Source organism: Caloenas nicobarica, chromosome 15 (genome assembly GCF_036013445.1).
Source record: "Caloenas nicobarica isolate bCalNic1 chromosome 15, bCalNic1.hap1, whole genome shotgun sequence".
NCBI classification, from domain to species: domain Eukaryota; kingdom Metazoa; phylum Chordata; class Aves; order Columbiformes; family Columbidae; genus Caloenas; species Caloenas nicobarica.
The window spans coordinates 3,008,785-3,031,561 of record NC_088259.1 but is presented as its reverse complement, the minus strand read 5'-3'; the positions used below and the strand labels follow the sequence as shown (position 1 = coordinate 3,031,561).

The following is a 22,777-nucleotide window of genomic DNA, read 5'->3' as shown; positions in this document are numbered from 1 at the left end:
GTCAGGAGGAGCAGGGCAACGACAGCACTGCTTTCAACAGCAGGGAAGACTTAGCTCAGCTGAAACCACTCATGGGACTCAACATCAGACTGACAATATGATCTCAGGTCCTTGCCTAAATGTTTGCATCCAGGAAACATCTCCTTTAACTCTGCAACAGCCATGAGACAGTACACTAAATCAATAACACAAGGCGAGCTCTGTAAGAGAAGCTGTGACAAGGCACACGGCTTCGAACACAAAAGCAAACACCTCAGCTCTCTCTGGGGACAAGCAGCTTGGACAGCACTTTGAGCCTGCCTTGCCGTGCTCATTTTTTTAGACGTAATAACTGCATATATATTGGCACCAGGACCCCTCTCAAGTTAAAGACAACTTACATTTTTGAACTGTCGGAAAGGCACGAACTGGACAATGTCTCGTGCAGCTGGCTCTCCTGCCGGGGACCTCAGCACACCGTTGTCTCCGTCCAGGAACTCCATCGCTTTGAAATCAGCTTCACCAACTCCAACAATGATGATGGACATGGGCAGCTTAGAGGCGTTAACAATCGCTTGCCTGGTTTGGTCCAGATCGGTGATCTCTCCATCTGTGATGATCAGCAAGATAAAATATTGCTGAAAAACATTAGAAAACACCCAGTTAGGGAGTTCAACAGCAAAGCTCACATAACCAAAGGCAGATGGAGCAATTTTGTTACTCTAAGAAAGAAATCAGATGATGCTGCAGATAAGACAAAACCAAAACACTAAAGAAACTTATGTTTATTCCCACTTTTTCATACGTGTAACACTTTTCGGTTCAGGTTTCCTCTGTACTAGTAAAAAAGACAGGGGCTTAAATTCAATTTATAAAGAATAATTACAATTGGCAGAAAGCACTAGAGATGAGCAAAGTACCAAAACACTACATCAAACAAAGCTGCACATAAAATTCACTGATGGATGCTGCTTTACTCACTGACATCTTAAAAGGCTAAAGTTTAATATTTAATATCCCTGGAGTGCAACTCAAAGAGCCTTCTTTTTTGGTTACCAATAATTTAAATTTTAAGTATTAGAAATCTTGAAAGATAGAAGTGACAAATGTTCTAATACGAAGACACTCTAGAATAACAAGAGAGGAAGAATATGGGAGCTTTTCAAGAAAGAAAAAATACCTCAAACCAACACAGTAGCATGGTAAAGTCTTTAAAATTCTGTTCCTTTTCCAGAGGCTAAGGTTTAGTACCTGGTTCTGAAACGAGCAACCACCGATTTATAGCAGCTATCTACAGACTTGAAATTAAAATTAAAAATGAGACACAAAATGAAAATAAAACCGAATTCTCAATTTCAGAATCCAGTTAACACAAGTGTTATTACTGTTGTACCCCATTACTGACAGATTCTTTATTAAAATAGTTTTTCATCTGTAAGAAAAAGTAGAGATATTTAACATATAAAGAGAAATAAGAAGATTCCCTCAAGTCTTGGGAAAGGTAAAAAACACCTTCAGAAATGTAAGAAATGGTTCTCCCCAGACCAAGCACCTCTCAGCGTGGGAAGTGTATTGAACATACACACAAACATAAGTAGAACCAAAAATACCGATGCAGCTGGACCACAAGCAAGTATCAGTACAGAAAAATTCCTCCTGACTGGTCTGTCGAAATGGAATCGGTTAAATCTTTCAGAAAACATGAGTCCTTCATCCCTACACAAAAGGACTGAAGTTTTAAGAAATGGAGCCGATTTTTAAAGCAGCCATGGCCACGCAAGCAGAGCAATGAGACACGCAGCACAACGCAGGGCAGCGGGGACGCGCTGCAACACAATCAGCACATGGAGTTGTGGTGAACGCAGCCAAATCCAGCTGTTGGCCGGTCACGAGTGGTGTCCCCAGGGCTCAGTACTGGAGCCAGTTCTGTTTAATCTCTTCATCAATGATCTGGATGAGGGGATCGAGTGCACCCTCAGTAAGTTTGCAGGTGACACTAAATTGGGTGGGAGTGTTGATGTGCTGGAGGGTGGGAAGGCCATGCAGAGGGATCTGGACCAGCTGGATCATTGGGCTGAGGCCAATTGTCTGAGGTTCAACAAAGGCAAGTGCCAGGTCCTGCACTTGGGTCACAACAACCCCATGAACGCTCCAGGCTCGGGCAAGAGCGGCTGGAAAGTGCCTGGGGGAAAAGGACCTGGGGGTGTTGGTGACAGCGGCTGAACATGAGCCAGCGTGTGCCCAGGTGGCCAAAAAGGCCACCAGCATCCTGGCTGGTACCAGGAATAGTGTGGGCAGCAGCACTAGAGAAGTGATTGTGCCACTGTCCTGGGCACTGGGGAGGCCCCACCTGGAATCCTGCTGTCAGTTTGGGGCCCCTCATCATAAGAAGGACATTGAAATACTAGAGAGAGCAGAGGAGGGAATGGAGCTGGTGAGGGGCTGGAGCACAAGTGTGATGGGAGCGGCTGAGGGAGCTGGGGGTTCAGCTGGAGAACAGGAGCTGAGGGGAGACCTTCTGATCTCTGACCTGCCTGAAAGGAGCTTGGAGCATGGAGGGTGTTGGTCTCTTCTCCCAAGTAGCAACTGATAGGACAAGAGGAAATGGCCTCAAGTTGCACCAGGGGAGGCTCAGATTGGATATTAGGAAAAAATTCTTCCTGGAAAGGGCTGTCAAGCACTGGAACAGGCTGCCCAGGGCAGTGGTGGAGTCACCATCCCTGGAGGGGTTTAAAAGGTGTTTAGATGAGGTTCTCAGGGACATGGGGTAGTGATAGAGTTAGGGTTAGGTTATGGTTGGACTCGATGATATTGAGGGTCTCTTCCAACTGAAACGATTCTGATTCTATGACTGAAGAGTTCTCCGACTCCTTTGTTCACCTGGCCTGCCAGGTACCCTGATTCTGTGTGCCACCACGGCACGACAGACAGTCGAGCCCTTTGATGTTTTCCTTGGAGGCCAGCTGTTTACATTCTTGAGAGCAAAATCATTTGGAATAAAATCTCTAGGGCCCCTGCACACTGTCCACATTCCCTGCAGGTGGTGGAGCTTGGCCAGAGCAGTCAGAGCGAGGCGACCGCTGGCAGAGTGCAACTGCTCTGAAAGCAAACGCAGCACCCCTGTGTACTTCAACAGTAAGTACAACACCAACAAACGTTGAAAAGATAAATAATATCACTTGAGCAACGGAAACTAATGTTGATGTCTACCAAGTAAAGGTTCATGTCAGTCTGTACTAAGAGAGCACCAACAGCCTCTCTGGAGGCTGGGAGGAGAAGACTAAACTTGGGATCCTAAGGAAGGAACACAACGGCACTTTACCATCGCATTCTATCCCATCATGAACACGGAAAACAGAAACACCAACCCAACGCAGATCTCCAGGAAAGGACACACACTCACTGAAGCAGTTCCCTGTTGTGCCGAGTGTGCTGCAAACCTTGCCACGTGGTTTATAATCGGAGAGAAATTGGTTGGCCCGTAGAGTCGGATCTGTGGAAGGATCTGGCGATAGGCGTCCACTATGCCTTGGATCCCTGGAACACAAGGAAGGCGAGCTGCCACGAGAGCCCCACAACTTCTCCCATAATTATTGTATAAGCATTACTAAATAGTACAGCAAAAGGATAACAACTTCCACACAGCTGTGAACTCCTAAACGACAAATAAGCAGCAGGATAACAGCAAATATACAAAGCATAGGGCAGAAAACAGTGGCCATCTGCAGAGACAGGATTTGCAGATTTCTCCTCCATTCTACATTCCTCACATTACACTTTGTGCTTCTAATATCATAAAGCTCATGGAAGCTGCAGGAAAAATTATCCAGTGAAGGTCTGCTAATGCCTATGTTTACCTTGTTATCCAATTTGTCTTGCTTAATTGCTTACAGTCTAATTAGACAACAAAGTCAGAAGCTCTCTGGAACAGCAACTTTTTATTTTCCTTGCATGAAAGTTAGACAATTATCTCTGATTCAGGATTCAAACACTTCTGCAACAGAAACAGCAATCTCTAAGGATTTTCCTACACAATAAGCTTTTCTCAGGTTAACTAAACAAAATCTTTTTAAAAGTCTCACTTTTAAATGGTACATATTCTTCTCTGAATCCATCTAAATGGGCCTGTTCCTGGTCTGTATCAGTGTAGCTTCATTTGCTGCTGCTGCTTGCATTGTCCATCACGCAGCTTTTACTGCAGTAACTCTCAAAACTACCGCACAGGGACCCTTACAGTGCAAAGACAGAGATCTCAATGAAGCAGACAATGCTGAGGTCACAGAGAAATGCTTAGATTTTAACACTGAATCTCAGATTCCATTTTTGTTGGCCTTAGACCAGAGAGAAAAACAGAACTGAGATTAAAATGCTTCTTCAAGAACAATTCAGTGTCACAGCATGCTGAGAGAGTTCTTAGTCCTAAAACATCACAATCCTTCTCAGAGAGCAGCCATTAAAAACAACTGAGACAACCTCCACTGAAGAAGATGGCTATACAGAAAATAAGCGTCGAAGACAACCCTTTAGAAGACAACATTCAAACGCAGACACATTGCTGATGGAGTGAGTGCCTGTGACCTCTGACAGCCTTAGCAGCTGGTCGCTCTGGAAGCACGACCAGCACAGGCACATTGCAGACCTAGAACACGCCAGAAGTAATCAAGTTGCAGGAAAAACAAGTTCAGCACAGATCAAATTAATCAAATTAAATCTAGATCCCTTCACTGGAGCTTACGCAGACCGCACCATCACACATCCACTTTCCTCAGCATCCAAGTGAGAGCAGATCTAGTTTGCTGCAGGTCTTGGTGCTGCATCTGTTTTTCACCAGTCATGAGACAAATACACCACTTCAAACATCTGTCCCTCTCGGTGAAATATTCATTAAGAGGTGTCCTCACCTTGACAGTAAGGGTTGCTGGAGTTGAAGTTCAAGGCAAACTCATGAGATACCTGGGAAAGGGGATATCACAGTCAGGGAACGCAGACGTGGACACAGCGACTGCCCGGCGCTGTGAGGGCCCTACCTGCCAACTAGGAGGAACCTGAGCTCCAAACCCAAACGCAGGAAACAGCTTGTCCCTAGAGAGAAAGGGCAACAACAACAAGTGAGAAAGAACAATACTTTAATAACTCAGTATTCTGTTTTATGGCCAGAAAGCAGCTGAAGCCAAGGTTCAATTCCTGCCACAAGGCATGGGTATGCCGTCCAGCTCCCCATGGCCAGTCACCAGTTACTCAAGGGTTTCAAGGCTTAGGCCCGACAGATTCAGAATTTCTTTCAGTGCAGCACTCCAAAGTATGCTCAGGAGGTTTCAAAGTAGCCAGAGAAAAGCCAACCCAACCATGGCGTGGCTAAAGGACACAGCAGACAAACATGTTCCCATTGCATCAAACATTCATGTTTGAAATGCACCATCAGCAACAAGGGATTAGAGACCAGCTAAAGCAGCATTACAGAGTAAGTAACCCAGGGCCATAAAAGGGTAGAGCTGGAGGGATAAATCAAACAAATTTGTCAAATTACAAAGGGCTGCCACTGCCCTCCCTAGCAGCAACAGAAGCAGGAGGAAGCAGGAATGCTGAGGGGATGTGCCAAGGAAAGGCAGCACTTCAGTCACCCAAACACTCCAGCTCCGGAACAACTGTCAGTCGTGATCACTGACGCTACTCGCTGTGACTCGTTTGGTGCGGTGGTTAGGTCTGTTAAGATCATTACGTACGTGTCATAATCCTGGACTACACTTCCCACACTCCAGATGGCAATCAGGTACTCGTTTATCCCATCGGGGCTGATGTAGTGAAGAGAATCTGGTGACCTGGGATCTCCGTTGGAGCCAGTGAAGTCTACACCCACCTAATCAGTCGAGATGGCAACAGCAAATCACCAGTGCATCACCATAAGGAAACGAGAACTAACCAGAAACAGAGCCCAGATCAGGCCCACACAGCTCCCTCCTCCAGGCACACATGCAGCCTGATATGGGAACAGGCAAATAAGCCTGTGCACCTTCTCCCACCAGGGTACACGTGTGTTTAAGAAGCAGCAATCCTTCCCACTGATAGACTTCTCCTAAGTTTAAGAAACCCTAGTTCTGTTAAAATCACTATTTGATCACAAGTCGTAAAAATATAGTATCATTTGGTTTTTGCAGTCTTCATCACTGCAAATTCACATTGCATTCACAGTCATTCACACTGCAAATTAAAGTACTAATCACAACTTAATTGCTCTTGTCCTGTCATCCACCAAAACATGCTGTCAGGAAAAAACTCACCGTAAAGTTAATCTGGCAGCCTCCCATGACGTAGTCCAGAAATGAATATTCTGTCTCAATCTAGAGGAACAGACACTGTTACACCTCCTCCCCACAAGAACAGTTTTCGTTATGATCAGAAAATTTAAAAAGCCAGAAGCCAACAAAAATCTTCCTACCTTGCAGGATTTTATCCTGATAATGCCAGAGTTTTTGTAGCTCTTTTTCTTCTGCTTTTTCTCGGGATGAATGCATTCAAATTCCACCTACAGAAAGCAAGCATGCAAGAAGCAAGTTCCAGAATATCTGCATTTACAGCAGGGAAAATTATTCAAATAGACAGTGTCAGACATCACACAACTTCAGAGAGATCCAAATATCTGGCAGAATTCTGAAACTTAATTTTAAAAAGGTTTGCAACTACTTGGACTGCTATCTGAGAAGTTAAATGGAATGTTTTTGCTACTAGCACTGAAAGACCTCAGAAAAGTCTCTCTCCTTAACAATATAACTGGTATTCTGCGTGCAATCATGGAACGGTGCCATTGTATCAGAGGGAAAAAGAGCCGATCACGAATACGAGCATTTCTCTTAACATAACCAGGTTCTTTTTGGTTAAGGGAAGGGAATGCAAGAGAAGACAGGAAGGCAAAATCTCAGGGTGGGGGAAGCCAAAAAAAGGTTGCAGGTTCCCAATTGCACTGTTTAATGTTTTGCTTCACTCGCACTGGTTCTGATCTCACACGGGCCAGGGAAAAAGGCAAGAATCTTCCACCAGCTTTAGGATCACAACCACTAAATCAAGCTGGCTGGCGACTGGAAGCAGCCGTAGGCTACGTCCTGTCTGCGGATTCACTTGTCTGAATTCAGACGAGACATCTCCACCAGAATGAGTGTTCAGGTTTTCTCTGCAAACAGAGAGAAACCGGCACCACCAGCAAATAATTCAACTTAATCTAAACTGGATGCCCAAGACAAAGTAAGAAGAGTCCCCCTTGGAAGCACTGCTGCTCTCCATTAGCTTGAATGGCAACCAGAGTGCTCGTGAGGGTGACAAGCTCAAGCACAAACGTTACCTGAGACAAGCCAACCTCTGAACTCATCTGTTAAAGTGTGAACAAACCCTTTTGTTTCCACTTGACTCAGCAGAGGTACCAGCAAGCTGAATTGCTGGGAAAAGCAGCTGGTGGGCAGCAGACAACAGGTGTCTTCAGGAATAGGAATGGTAACAGCACCCAAAGAAAACAGAGCTGTGCAATTCTGCTCTGGTGAGACCCCAATCCAGTGCTGGTCCAGCTCTGGGCCCTCAGCACAGGACAGACATGGACCTGCTGGAGAGGGGCCAGAGGAGCCCCAGAAATGATTCCAGGGTGGAACAGCTCTGCTAGGTGGACAGGCTGAGAGAGCTGGGGTGTTCAGCTGGAGGAGAGAAGCTCCGGAGAGACCTTATTGTCACCTTTCAGTGCTTAAAGGTGGCTTATAAGAAAGATGGGGACAGATTTCTAGCAGGGCCCGTTGTGACAGGACAAGGGATGATGGTTTTAAACTAAAGGAGGGAGACTCCAGCCAGATATGAGGAAGAAATTGTTGGCCCTGAGGGTGGCAAGAGCCCGGCCCAGGTTGGCCAGAGAGGTGGTGGATGAACCATCCCTGGAGACATCCCAAGCCGGGCTGGACCTGAGCAACCTGAGCTGGTGCAGATGCCCCTGCTCATGGCAGGGGTGGCACTGGGAGAGCTGGGAAGGGCCCTTCGACTCAAACTATTCTGTGATTCTATGATTCCCACACCAAGTTTTATTCTCCCCAGATGGTGGCTTAGTAATACAAAGATACAGACAGAAAAATCCACTTTTGGAGCCAACAACTAGAAGTAGATCTCTGAGGTCAATATTAAAAAGGGTTCGTGAAAGACTGAATTCTGGACCAAGTTCGGGGGGTGCAGAAAGCTCACCGGAGAGCTGTCACCTGCGTTCTGCAGCTGAGTCAGGTTGGTTTCAAAAGTGCCTATCAAGTCATGCGACCCGTCGCTGTCGTGATCTGCACACTGTACCTGGAAGAGGAGAGAGCACAAGCAATGGGCAAGTGTCCCACGTTATGCACAACAGCAGCTGCTCGCCACACGATCCCCTGCTTCCGAGAGCTCTGCAGCCACGCGAGTGAGCTCCCGTCACATCAGAACTGGAGGTGTCATCCGTGGCACTAACTGAAACCTCATAGGAAGAGGGACACCCAGAGTGAATCTCAGAAAAAGGGAGATGTTCAATTGCTCACCCATTTCAGTACACACGGTGGAAGTTTTGATTGTAACCTTTCCACACTTCAAATACAATAGATTTTAAACAAACACAAAACCCCCAACATTTCACAGCCCACATGTATAAATGCGAGATCATTCAGGACAAGATATGTAACTGCGGTAATGGGAAGAAGCAATTAAAATTTGGTTCTCTAAGCACTTTCTGAATGTACTATTTTCTTCTGCCCAACAATAGCATCAATTTACAAAGAAACTGTAATTTCCACAGACACTAAGTCTGCCTTTTTCTGCATCTCATAGCAAGCAAATTATAAATACTTAATTAATAACCAGTCACGTTTAAATCAGCATGAAAGCTTCAGAACCAGATAATGCAAAAAAGCAATCCATTTAAAAATAAAAATATGCTAATAACTATGGCTTAGAGCAAACACAGTAAGATGCGTATTGTCAATAGTTTCCCACAAAATCAACTATGAGGAGCATTTATAACATGCACAATACACACGACTGCAGAACACAAGTAATTCCAGACACAGTCAATCAAGAAACAGTCTGTGAACAGCTGCTTCTCCCTCATTGAAGTTCACACGCTGCACAGATTCAAAAGCTCTCTCAGATCTGCCTTCAGTAGCCAAGAAACCAGTGTCACCCCAGTACAAACCACAGTGACAGCTTTTTCCTCAGGACAAAGGACAAGATGAACCCATGGGTAACACCTCGATAAGGATGCCAAATTCAGTGGCTCGATATCCGAATCTGAGACAAGGTTCTTCTAGGTCTACTGTGGTCCAGTAGAGATCTGCCACTGGGACAACTGGGAAACCTGGACAAAAAGCTGGGTCCAATCCAGCCACCTGAACGGGAGGCACCGTGTGATCCTTCAGCCTCTGAATGGGAAAACAAGATCACCCGAAAGACTGTGCCCCTTCTCCCCCCATCATTCCCAACCCACTCCTTGCCACTCCTCTCTTTTGCACGCTCCCATGAAGCAACTCCCCCGCTCCCCCCTGAGCTCCACAAAGCCTCTTCCCAACAATTCCGATGTTTAAACACCACCCAGAAGCAGCCGGATTACAGCGGGGAGGCCGACGCAGGAGGCCCAGGGCAGCTTCTCCTTCACACCAACACACCCGGAGAGACGCAGAGAACTGGGCAGCGGCTGCCCCCACGCAACCCCCTGCCCTCCTGCTCACTCCCGCTCCGCCACGCCAATAAAACTGTATTTAGGACCAGTTTTGCTATTAGTTCACAACACAACACAGCTTAAAACAAAGCTCTTGTTGCAAGGGGTTTTCTAAAATTGGCCAAGATTCACTGTGTGCAGCCCAGAGAGCGGTGCTGCTGCAAACAGCATCCTGCTGGCAATGCTGCAGGACACTGCACGTGCTTATTTACTGATTAATTATGTCTTCGCAAATGAACTATCCGATATTCATGACAAGCCTTGGAATACAGTCAGAGATAAAAGGCCCCTTCCACCTACAGGAGGAACTTTCAAAATCCACAGAGAATGGATGTGCTTTTCTGTATACACCATCAAACGCACGGACTGGCAGCTTTAGTCCCAATACCAACACCCACAAATTCCACATTTGCTATTTCTATTTAAATAACTATGGGGGAGAGGTGCTACTCGCATTGGTCCCTATTTGTAACAAAACTGTCAAGATTAGGCGGTGTCACAAATCTGAGCTGTTCTTAACACAGAACAAGGAGAACATCACACTGAACGAAGAATCACCGAAACATTAAGCAGCATCATTAATTTGATCAAGAGATTTATGCTCACACACATATTCAATACAGAACCCTCCTACACAGATGGAAAGCTGATGTTCAGGGGACACATCAGAACGGCCGTTTCCACCGTGCTGAACTACAGGGAGTTCTCCCCTTGCTACCGTTATTTCATGCATAATTGTTCCTGCGTACATTTTTGGAAGCCTCAAACAAGAGGTTCAGAGCAGATGAAAAATGAAACACCAGTGCAATATTCTATTCTTTAGTGCGGCCTGTCAGCCTGGATTCCCCTGGCTCACTGATGTCCCTAACGTGTACGTTCAAGAACAGTGTAATCCTTTTTCACAGCTGCATTGTGAAACTTATTAGATTATTTGCACATGCATCAAGAACTTCGGCTGAAACGAACTAACAGGAAAAATCTACCCTTTTTAAGAAGCGGGTCCATTCCACAGTGAATTCCAAAGCACAGCAAGCTTCTGGAAAACAAACAGAAATCCCCAAAACAAAGAAGAAAAATAAACAAACAAAATAAAATTAAAAAAACCCACACAAATCTTTTTGGACTACAGCAAACACAGCCTCATGTAACAGCATCTGTAAGCCATGCCATCCTGGGTCAGTTTTGACAACAGATAATGTCTCTTTTTGCCACGTCCTTTCCACATTCGCTGCTCACTTTTAGACCAGGAGGATTCCTGCTGACCCGAGACTATTGATTCCCCACAATAAAAGCTCATGAACACTACTTAGAAAATGGCCACACACCAACAAGCCCAGCACACATGAACATCTATTTCCAGGTTAATAACCTCAGTAATTCTTCGGCCCTGCCATGCTGCACAAATAAAACATTGGCAGGCATGCGTTTTGCTAAACCTTTCAGATCAAACTTCCAGCATGAGACTTCTTCACAGACAGGACAAGGCAGGAAAATTCTGCAAATGGAAAGTGTTTAGGAGTTGGATAAGCAGAGAGACTACACGGACACAGAACAATGTATAGATTTAAATGCCCTCATGTTATCAACACATTGCTTCAAACAGAAATTAAAAAATTAACTTGCTATCAGATTTTCTTTTGTAGAAATTTATTTAATAAGATGCAATTGTTCTGCTACCATCTCCATAAGCCAAGATCAGAGAGAATTAGTCATCACATACAAAACTACAAGGAATTGCAGTTCTGACTCAAAACTACATTTCTAGTTGGAAAGACAGAAAATGAGTTGGGGCAAGCCTGCTGGGCTCACGAACGGATGAATCTGCCAGATGCATTAAGGACCTCTCCATGTCAGCATCCTAAGGCACTCAAGCTTGTCCAACATATATGAGCTACTCAGTTAACTTAGAAACAGTGCTAGAGAGCCACAATTAAAAAACAAAAACAAAAAAACCCCACCACAACAACAAACCAACACCTGACACCTCGGCCAGAGTAGTGAGAAAATCAGTTATAATTGTTCTTATGACTATTCATTAGAAAGTGTCACTTCTGCATTTCCCAACTTCTCAATCTGACAACTCATAATGTTTTAATACAGACATCATATGTAATAGACACATAATCACTTATCTGCCAAGCTACTGCCCTAGAAAGGCAATCTAAAAATTTAAATATGACTAGACAATGTGATAGTTAACATCATAGATTGGATTACTTTCAACAACAAAGAGAATTTCTGAAAGCTGTACCTTGATGGGTTTATTAAAATCTCCACCACAGAACGTCTGCAAGGGAACACTGAACTTCCTCCAGCATGGATTTAAGTTGTTCTTAATCACCTTAAAAAAAATTACAGCATAACGTCACATGACAGATGTGACATGCGAGTCACTAAGATCCACAACCTGAGGGTTCTGCGTGGCTAAGAACAGCCTCAGACAGTCCACCCCAACATGCATGGATGGCCAAGCAAAAGCGCTCTGAGAAATAAAAGCTTGAAGTTCAGAGTAAAGTTAAATTTTAGAGCCAGGCCAACCTAACAGCTCATCACCACCGAACGGGAGGAGAGTCCAGCCACTCTGCTCATGTGGTGCACGGCTGGACCCTTCACTGAGCCACCATGCAGCAGATCAACAATTTTCTGCCAGGTCAATGAGCAGAATCCCTTTTTTCGGGCACAAGACAACTTTCATCGCAGAACTGCAGCAGTGGGACTCCCAGTTTCAGGAGGAGCAAAATGTCTGATCAACTCAAGAAAAACATCAGCGCAGAAATACTAAATCCTACCTCCGATCTGTACACCAGCTGCCACATTCCAGCATTGCTCTGCTTGTAAAACTCCAAAAATGGATCCGATTTACCTAAGAAATCCTGAAAAAAAAAAAAAAAAAGAAAAAAAGCAACTAAAGTAATCAGCCTCCTATATTTTACTCAGATGAGAGAAGAGCTGGCTAATCACTACACAATATTTCAAACAAAGTCAAAGAAACTATAAATCTGTTTTCTTCTATTTTCTCTTTTAAACTGCTGCACTTTCTAAGTCATCAGAATTCATCAGCTCTGATTCCAAGACGATCTCCTCAGACCATTTTTGTCAGTATAAATCACATAATTTTGCTGACTGAGGAGTGAGGTCACTAAATCCCTGGACTGGTCTTTGGCTTTAACGAACACTGAGGAAGCATACCAAAATTTCCACCTCTTCTTCCTTCATAACATTACAGAAAGCTCAGGTCACAGCTACAATATTCATTGGACACAGTTATGTAATTGAACTGTATTAACATCCAGAATATTCCAAAGCTAAAATAATTCCCCAAAACTTAAACTTGGCGGTGGAGTTTCTGGTTTGACATTGTGGTTTTCAACATGAAATTATGTCTCCAGTTTACTTAAGTGAAGTAACAAAACACAGTGAGACTTTTTTCATCCATGGATTGCCTAGCTTAGTTGACTGTCTGCAAAAACAGAGAGATTCCTGCCCCAAAGCCGCTAACTGTAAATATCGTAGAAGCACGCAATATGGTTTTTAAAAAATCAATACCTTTTTGTCCAAGTTTTGGGCTTCAATTTCCAAGCACACAACTCTGGTATCTTTAATCTCCTCTGCTGAAATCTGTGCCACAGAAATTAAAAAAAAAAAAAAAAAATTAAACAAGAAACCCCACAGAGTTTTGCTCATATTTTGTCTGTGAAATAAACTGTAGTTACAATATCTATCTTTCCTGTACACATGTGGCATTTGAAGATATACTGACAGAAAACCAGAAATGTTACTTTGTGCCAGACAACACATGGAAGAATAAGAAACCGTTTTTTCTACACAGAACCTTTATTTACCGTAATGGTGCCCTTTCCTGCTGGCTTTCCCTGCTTCAGTTCCAGTGGTCGGGTGAACACTGAGCTGGACACAACCTGAGGTTAAAAGACAGGTAAGAGAACCATCGAGTTAGACAAAAAGTAAAGAGGTACTTTTCAAACTCTACTAAAAGACCTAAAAGGATTTAAATGCATTTCCAACAGTGACAGCCAGAGTTCGTGTTCCTGAATGGTTGAACAGTCTGAAAATTCTGAAAATTACCTTCTCTCACTATCCACCAAACAGTACCCACTAATGTCTCCAAACTTCAGCCTCCTGTTTTTGCCACCCCTGAGACACAAGAGGCATTTTCTACACGGGTAACCAAAAAGCTACTAAAAAAATCAGAAAATACTATTTATCCAGTTGTCTTTTAATAACATGAATCCTGCTTTTTTTCCTCCTACTTAGTTGTACAAACCCCTTCTTGGGAAATGCAACTGAGTCTCAAACAGCCTGACTTCCCCAGACTTACTGCCTGTGATCGCTTTGTGCAAAGGAAACTCCACCGGAGCCCTCCTCACCCCAGCCTGCCTGCACTGCGACAAGCGCCTCCGAAACTAAGCAATTAGTTGCAAACCACGTATATCTCTCTCTCTCTCTCTCTAATCTTCACTTTGTGATTGACACCATCATTTTTTAGCTAAGTTCAACAGTAACACAAACCAACCTGTTCAACAAGATGTTTTCTGATTCGAGCACGTTGAAGCCTTTGATACAGCAGTCTTGCACCCCATTTTTCATAACAAACCCAACGCTTGCTGCTGCTTTGTAGATCACTTAACACGCGCCTTCGCGTACCTGTCCCAGCGTGCACTCGATCCCCCCGAGGTAGTCATCGTCGCTTAAGTCAAAGGACTTATTATCGATATCATACACGCCAAATTTCAGCTTCTGCACTTTCTCAAAGTAGTAATCCACAACCAGTTTCTTGCAGAATTCAGGGTCCTGGCAGTTCTTGATCCTCTCCGTGCGATCTAGCTGCACAAACACGGAAGCAAAGCTGTTGATGGTGAGCAAGAACCAGGTTTTCTCCCACGCAGCTTTTCATCCGCGTCCCCGGGCTCTGCGCTGGCTGAACACGGGCTGGGCTACACACCCTGGAGCTCGGGGAGGAACCAGGGCACTGCCGGACTGACCGACAGCTCGCCCTGAGAGGGAATTGCACTGGATAGCAAACATTACAGCATGGGGAAAATTCTGAAAATCAGGGGGAAAAAGGCTGGTGCAATGCTGTGTTCTGGACTGCATGCTGTGGGGTAAAGAGGACAGGCCACATTGTAACAGGCAAACCAATATCCTGATGCAACTCTAAGCAAACACACGAGCAATTAACGAAACCAATCAGTGTAAAACTCCAGAGCTGGAGTGGGCATCGGGGATTGCTCAGTGAATGCAAATTTGAATTAAACACATCATGCACCCACTAGGAAAACCAGCGCCGTGGAAATGGGGAAAGCCGGTGTGTTTGCACCCACAGCACAGCGGGGGCTGAGCTGCCCTCCCCTCGTTCCCTGCCCTCACCTCAGCCCACTGCCCGCCGCCCGCGTCCTGCAGCAGCACACAGAGCGGGTCGGAGCGGGAGCCCAGGTCCCTGTCCAGGAGGCTCCGGCAGGACACGGACAGTTCCACGCGGGACACGCACCCGGCCATCTGTGGGCAGAGCACAGCGTCAGACCGACCGCCCGCCCGCCCTCGCGTGCTCCCGGCGGCGCGCGCGGCCGCTGCCGGGCGGGGCTGCTCGGGCAGCGCCGCCAGCGCGAGACAGCGGCGGGAGCGCGCCCCGCCCGGCCCGGCGCGCCCCCGGCCGGCGGCACCGAGCGCGGCCCGGCCCGGCCCCGCCGCCTCTCCCTCCGCCGCTTCCCTTCCTGCCTTTCTCTCGGGCTCTGCCCGCTGCTCCCGCAGCCCCGAGCCCGTCCCTCCCCCGCGGTGCGCGCTGCTCCCCCGGGAAAAGCAGTTGTTAACAACTGTCGAGCATGTTGGGACTGCGCTGGGCAGCTGGTGATTCACCAGTTCCCGCAGCTCAGGCTGCGCCTGTGCAAGATGCTCTCGCAGCCCGTCAGTGCTCGGGGACAGGACACCCGGGACAGGCCGAAATCCGCCGAACGCCCCCGGTCGGTATCGCTCGGCCCCGGGAGCTGCACAGCCCAGGTCCCTGGGGCGCCAATTCGGAATAAACTAACCATCCTGTAACAAGGTGACAGCTACATTTTATTAGATATTAAACTGCGGGCACTGCTGTTCAAACAACAGCTATAATTCTCAAAACTGAATTTTGGAGATAAGCTTCAAGCATCAAAACACTAAAGAGATTGTATAGCTTGAGATCTCCAACACATACTTTAAATGTGAATATTTCATAGAGAAGCTCCTTCAGAGTCTGAAACATAAAGAAATAATTGTTTGCTCTTTCTAGTATCGAAGTATTCACAAGGCTTTCTCATAGTTACAGGGTGTAAACATTTATCTCAATGGAAAGATGAGCTTTTATTAGACAACATTTAATCCCTTAGACCTCCCAGTCTGCAGTCTGCCCTGGACAGATGTTAACAACGTCACTTAATACACTATCGCACAGCACTTGGATGCTCTGGTGATGGGACAGGACAAAAGCGGCGCTCAGCAAGAATTAGCAAAGCTTTAGGCAAAGAGGATCATCATTCAGCTTTCTACTAAGGTCATCGCCATCATGATCTGCTTTAACGCCGGTGTCTTCAAAGAGGCCAGTTTGAAGTAGGCTGCTCAACTGTTCAAACTACTAGTTAGAGCCATCCATCTTCCACTGCAGTTGCCTTCAAGCCCAAGTAAGATCCACAAAGAAACCATTGCCTTGAATAAATATGTTCCTCCTCAAACCGCAAGTCCCAGGTATCAGGTTTTTTCTTTACCCAAACATACGATTCCAGCAGAGCAGCCTCACGCCTGCGGTTCTACAGACAACGCGCCCAGCTGTGGGACACCAGGGGACATCAGCACAGCCAGCGCTGGCTCCCATGCCAACATCTCTGCTCCGCGTTCCTCTACTGCAACAGACATTTCTGTACCAACAGGAGACAGAACCAGGAGCCACTTTTCCTCCCCACAAGAGCACAAAGGATCAGGAGTAAAGTTAAGCTCAAAGAAACAGCTCCCCATAAGCTTTAGCATCCCCAAACAGGAGGAAACGTTCCTACAGGTTTCAAGCTGCACGCAGAACAAGTCTGTATGTATTTATTGCATGTTACAAAGACAACCCTAAGGAAAAGCTAAAATTTTGAGATGGGAACTGTTAAACCACACAATGAAGCCAGGAGCTGAAGTGACACAAGTCCTCAAACCTGACCACCTCCCATCTGCTGAATCCCTTCTTCAGATCAGTAGCAGTGAAATTATGAAAATACTCTTCTGTTTTAGGCATTTCTCTTTCAATACACTAACACCCAGGAGGCTGTCTCATCCTAATGTTGTGGGTTTAGTAATGGACCAGGATTTCCCCTGAAACACAGCCCAGATGTGCTCCTGAAGCCCTGGGAAGTCACAAACCACAAGGGATCTTTCCCACTGCGTCCTCAAGGCACAAGGTGATGCAGGGGACAGCCCGGCCACTCTCCTCACCAACCCAGGGGTAACCAGAAAGCAGGTTTAACAACTAGAGGCAGAACCTGTATGGAAAGCAGAGGGATAGCTCCTGAACAGATTCAGATAAAAAATTTGTGTTTCATCTGAAAACATCAGCGTGAACCTCAGCCAGCACTTGTTTATGTATTGCTGCCTACGGACAGCCTTGACGAGCCCACGCTAAGTTTTTTTTCATTTCACAGCTTTCCAAATACACTGCATGGTGTTCTCCAGCTTCAATCCAGCCCTTGAATAATTGCAGCAGAAAATCCTGATTGTAGACTAGTGTGAGTATCTCAGCAGCAAGGGCCAGGAGCAGGCTGGTCTGTGAAGACACAACATCCATTTCAGTCCCAGCTGCAGACGTGCTCAGCTCCACGCAATCGCCCTCACTCCACTGGCCCCGGTTAGAGGGAGAAGTGCAAACTTCTTGAAACCTGCCTGCATATGAAAAGCTTAAAGAGATCAAAAGCTTAATATATTTTCATCGTCAAACACACACACAAAAAAATAGTGAATGGGGAAAAAATCAAACGGTGGAGATCCTCAGCAATTAGGAGAACTAGCCCCGACTTCGGTTATCAGCTGTTTTTAAAACAGGATTTAATGATGATAAGCACTGGTTTAAATATTCTCTTTTCCTCCTTAAGCAGGAATTCTGGAATTTACTTTCATTCTTCACAGTAAACTATTTCACTATAGTAATTGGCACCTCTTTTCCTATATAAATCTGAATTGTCTAAGTGAAATGCATCAGTTGACTTTCATCTCCACGTCTCTCTGTAAAGGCTCCATTCGCCTCCTCCGGGAGCAGTGACCATCCCAAACGCTTTGAAAATGCTGCCAAACAGCCCCGCGCCCAACACACCTCCCATTCTGCTTCTTCGAGAACCCTGCGATACTTTCTCTTTCCTCTTAATCTTCTGTGTTCTAAGCATCCGCACGACCCTGCAACATCCTCCTGCTGTTTCATTCGGAGAACACCCATCTTATTCAGCTTGCGGATTCGAGTCAATATTTCAAAACCAAATTTCACATTGTTTCACTGAGTTTTTGTAGAGCATGCTTATATCCATTCACACACAAAAATCACGTCACCTTTTAGACTTGCAACAATTAATCTTTACTATGACAGAATATTATTTATATTCTATTTTCCAACAGTTCCAGAAACTCTAAAATTCATTGATTTCTTATTTTCCCTCCTCACAACCACACTGATAATTAATATTGATGTCTATTATTTGAAACTTCCGGTTTACAGAAGACAATGGATATTTCTGAAGCAAAACCAGCAGCTAAAGTGAACTGCTTTCCATAAAGGTATTTAAACATATTCAACTTATAAAGGATTTCTTATAGATTGATCCTTAACAGCTTGTAATGACGACAATTTAACCACCTCTCCAACTTACTTGCCACTGGCAGTATGAGGTACAGCATGGCCTGGAAGTCACAAAACTATTCCAGCAGCAGAAATTCAGTTTGCCAAGTAAAAAGGAACTCCAAAAAGGGTAAGAAATTCAAACTATTTAAAAAAATACGTAAGACAGAGGCACTGGGTGCATCCCAGCATAGGGGGTTCAGAAGAAAAGGCAATGCAAGCAAGTACTGGGTAAGTGCTGTTGTTAGAAATAGCCCATAAAATCACAACTGATGTTAGGTTAGGTTATGTTACACCCCCATGGCCAACAATTCCTGTTGCCAAGAGCCGCACACACCTGATCCAACGCTCTCACAACCCGGGGAGCTCACTGGCGAGAGGCATCACCCATGGAATGTCATCTGCAGCTGAATCCTGCACGTTCCTCTGCACCTCCTCCCTTCCAGGGGAAGAATTTTCAACACTCAGCTTCACATTCAACAGGCACCTGTATTTTCTTGCCTTCAGTTAGAATTGCACATGATATAACACCACATTTTGAGGAAAAATAATACATCGCTGATGTTATCCCTCCGAACTCTAGAGCAGAACAGTATCCACAGACACCTGTGCGATCCTGAGCACATACTTGCTGCTCAACCACACGTCATTCCCAGTTATTCAAATAAAACTGGGCTCTGGAGTGAGTACACTTTAAAAAGTGCTCAGACAACCAAACTGAGGTCCAGGTTAAAAAGTCAAAATCATTTTTATGATGCATACCACCTCTTCCCCTGTAAAGAGGATCATGAACTCCAGCAGTTGTGGAACACGGAAAGATAAACCCCGTATTTCCAAAGCTGTTCCACACTGAACTGAAGCACATCAGTAAAGAAGCTGGTCCCAAATAATCAAACCAACACCAAAAATGTGACATTCTAGGAAAATAACATAGGAGATCCGTGTTACACATTCAGAAGAATAAGGAATTACCTCCTACTTTCTCAAGTTTTATATAAGCATTCCAGAACTTCCAACACTTTTCACACGATTCTACAGAAAAATCAACTTCCTTTCACACAGAACATCCTCCCATGAAAACAAAACCAACTCCATAGACAAGTCTAATATTAAATTTATAATTATTATTCTAGTGAACCAAAGCTAAAAGCAAATCAAATCTAAGACAAAAAAGCACTTCCCACCTCTGCTTGAAGAAAGCTCCAGAACAAGAATGCTGGAAGATTTTCCCTGTCCCAATTCAGAGCTTTGGAGCGTCTCACATTGCCCCAAAACGCCACATACAGGTGTTTGACACATAAACTCCTCCGTACTTTTCCCTCTGCAGTAGGAGACCCACCGTTTTACTAAGGATCAAGTGTTACACGGCACAAGGTGAGACTTAGAGAACGACATTTCTTGTTCGGACACTTCCAGGCCACACTGGGGCTGCGGGCTGGGGGAGCACAGGGGGACGGGGAGCGACGCAGCTCACAGAACCCACGGACTCACTCAGCGGACAAGAAAAATCTACCAGCTTCACACCATGGAACACCACCAGCAGGATTTGTAGCAGGGCCAGGAGCAAGGTCTTCCGGAGGCAAAACGTTTGTGTTATCGCAGAATCCAGTGTCACTGGTCACCTTGGTTTCACCGCTCCACGTAAGGCAGAACATAAGCAAGGATATAGCACAAGAAAACCTGCAGTTTGCTCCTAATTACAGTAATAAATTCTCATCGACTACATCACTCTGTACAGGATACCCCCCACACACTCTATTTCAGTGTACACCAGATATTACCCACTAATTCAAAAGTGCGGCTTTAATACACGTGCTTAAGGACAGCTGATTTCCCATGAGCTTGTTTTGTACCGGGCTGACCACAGCGTCTGCCTTACATTCTGCTTATAGACACAATGGCAATGCCAAAAATCCTGCCAGCCATACGTACCAACTGCAATTTTCACCATCTTGGCCTTATGCTACCCAACGGCTCGAGAAATACACCCAACAGAACAGATCAGTTATTAGATCCTGCACTTCCCAACAACCCATAGTCCCCTCCTTGTCCATTGCTTACTTTAATCCCACATTTTACAGTTATCAACCCACCCCCTTCAAAATAGCTTCTCCCTCTCCTGCTGCGGCCCCTGAAGGTGCAGATCACCAGAACTGATGCTTTCTCACAGTGCTAGTTCAATTTTCAGGGGGCAGCCTGTTACGCTTCAGGTTTTGATATCGCAAAGCTGACGCTGGTGCCAAGGTAGTACCAGCATCACTTTCTAAACGTATTATCAAAATAAAAATTCTCACGTGATCCTGAAGCCCCATAAGGCTCTAAAAGAAACCATAAAGCTAGGTTTGTATCACTAGATGCACTACGAAAGTGTCTTTATCTTAAACTATCACGAGTCTCATGAGAAAGGCAACAGTCCACAAAAGTTCTTAGTAAATACAGCCTCTTGCAAGCACACCAGCTCTGCCGTGGGCCACACAGCCTCATCCCACAGCCCGGCAGCTCTGCAGAGAACAGAAATGGCTACAATTTTTTCCACCATTTCATTATTCCTGGTGGTTTGGAGCTGGGACAGTTAAGCCCAGCATTACTACAGGCAGATAATAAATCAGTATTCTCTATACCGTGTTCCAGCACACCCAGGGCACTACTGAACACGCACAGGAGCCATGACCTGGTTCTACTCACCGAGATGTCTCCACGTGAAGCTCCAGTATCGCCAAAAGAACTGGGGGTTTTTATCTGAAGGCACCACGGGTGCAAATGCTGAGGGCAACCCGACCTCCCAGACATCCACAGCAACTGAGAAGGCAAAGCTCCCATTTATAGAACCACAGGGTTGTTCAGGTTGGAAGGGACCTTTAAGATCATCGAATGCAACCATTAACTTAATACCGCCAAGCCCACCACCAAACCATGTCCCTAAGTGCCACATCAATAGGTCAATAAAATATCTATTTGGTAGTATCTACATTATCTATGTGATAATAAAAATAACAAGTTCAGGACAGTTTTTTAAAAAGCTGAAAAAAAGCACCAAAAAAAAAAATTCACAAACGGGACTGTAATTCCCAGCAGAAAATGCAAAAGAACTTCAGTCATTCCATCTTCTTCACTGCAGCTTTTCCCTCCCAAGGACCAAGAGCCAAGTCCCAGCTCCAGGGAAACAGCTTCTACCAGTTCAGCTTCCCACTGCTCCGTGGTCACCTCTGACTTACACACCACCAATATCCCCCTTAACCACAACCAACAAGCTCAAAAAAAGGGCAGTGCCAGCCTTTACTATCTGTCTCTGGTCCACTTTTCTGAGAAATACGTAAACAAATTGATAGGTCAACAGTGATTCTACTTCAAATATTAGTTTATAATATATTAAATTACAATGGGGTTCAAATTAACGCCTCAAGCAAAACCTAAGTTGCTTTTCCAAGTGACTTTTCTCCATGCAAAAGAAAACACATTTTGAAGTTTTTCATAGCACTCAGTAGCAGAATATCAAAACCCATTTCCTTGAAAAAATGATCTTAAAGCAGGTTGAGGCTTTGGAGTCAATCATTCTTTAAGTTGAAGTTGGAACAGTAACTGCAACCCTAGAAGTGCTCATTGACTTCTCCCAACAAGGAAGATTTTTTTCAATCCTTTCATACTCTTTCATTCAGCTCCCTTTTTCCACCTCCCCGCCGTGATTCTCCAATATTTATTACTGAAATGTAAAGAGCAACCTAACTGAAAAACAGACTTAACCTTAAGCTGAGACTGAAGACTACACCACACTCCTCTTAGGTTCTTCAACTACGCTGCAGCTTCACCCACAAGTATCTCAATAGACCACTTGCTATTTACACGCACCCACGATTTCTGAGGTGACGTCCTGGCCCCCATCCCGCTGACCCCTTTACAACCTCTGCCCTCCCCACAGGCTGGAAACCAAACCCACCCTGGATTCACTGCAGAGCCCACAGGATTTCACCCGTTCCCTCCAACGGAGCTGTGATATTACATAGGTGACTTCAAGGCAGAAACTCATTAAGGTCCATCTGTTTAGACTAGTAAATACTGTATGAACAGCATGAGTTCAAAATGAGACTTTAAAAAGAAATATGCCAGCAAAGCATCCGACCAATCTTTGCTGCTTTATCAAACAAATCCACATTACTGAAGAATTTCAGTGACCACGGAGCACCAATAGCCACTCAGTTAATGAAACGTTTGCCATATTTCTTGTTCGTATTGCACTGCTGAATGATTACCAGAAACAG

The 22,777-nt window shown here is 45.1% G+C and overlaps 1 protein-coding gene across 5 annotated transcripts in view; it reads right to left on the bottom strand.

Annotated features, from left to right (window-relative positions):
• The window catches only part of CPNE1 (copine 1), a 43,301-nt gene that overhangs the window by 1,507 nt on the left and 19,017 nt on the right, over positions 1–22,777 (bottom strand). For 3 of the 5 annotated variants that reach the window (XR_010607033.1, XM_065645471.1, XM_065645472.1), the window contains exons 2-15: positions 15,065–15,193; positions 14,342–14,521; positions 13,522–13,596; positions 13,226–13,297; positions 12,469–12,552; positions 11,931–12,020; positions 8,188–8,286; positions 6,416–6,502; positions 6,258–6,317; positions 5,703–5,836; positions 5,007–5,061; positions 4,881–4,932; positions 3,383–3,516; positions 381–617 (exon numbers count right to left, since the gene is read on the bottom strand). Coding sequence is in view for 3 of the 5 variants with exons in the window: in XM_065645471.1 (XP_065501543.1) it covers positions 381–617; positions 3,383–3,516; positions 4,881–4,932; positions 5,007–5,061; positions 5,703–5,836; positions 6,258–6,317; positions 6,416–6,502; positions 8,188–8,286; positions 11,931–12,020; positions 12,469–12,552; positions 13,226–13,297; positions 13,522–13,596; positions 14,342–14,521; positions 15,065–15,193 (1,488 nt within the window). In the remaining 2 variants the exon portion in view is untranslated. Of the gene's footprint in view, positions 1–380; positions 618–3,382; positions 3,517–4,880; positions 4,933–5,006; positions 5,062–5,702; positions 5,837–6,257; positions 6,318–6,415; positions 6,503–8,187; positions 8,287–11,930; positions 12,021–12,468; positions 12,553–13,225; positions 13,298–13,521; positions 13,597–14,341; positions 14,522–15,064; positions 15,197–22,777 lie in introns of all 5 variants that reach the window. The other 2 variants (XR_010607034.1, XM_065645474.1) reach the window with 2 other exon arrangements.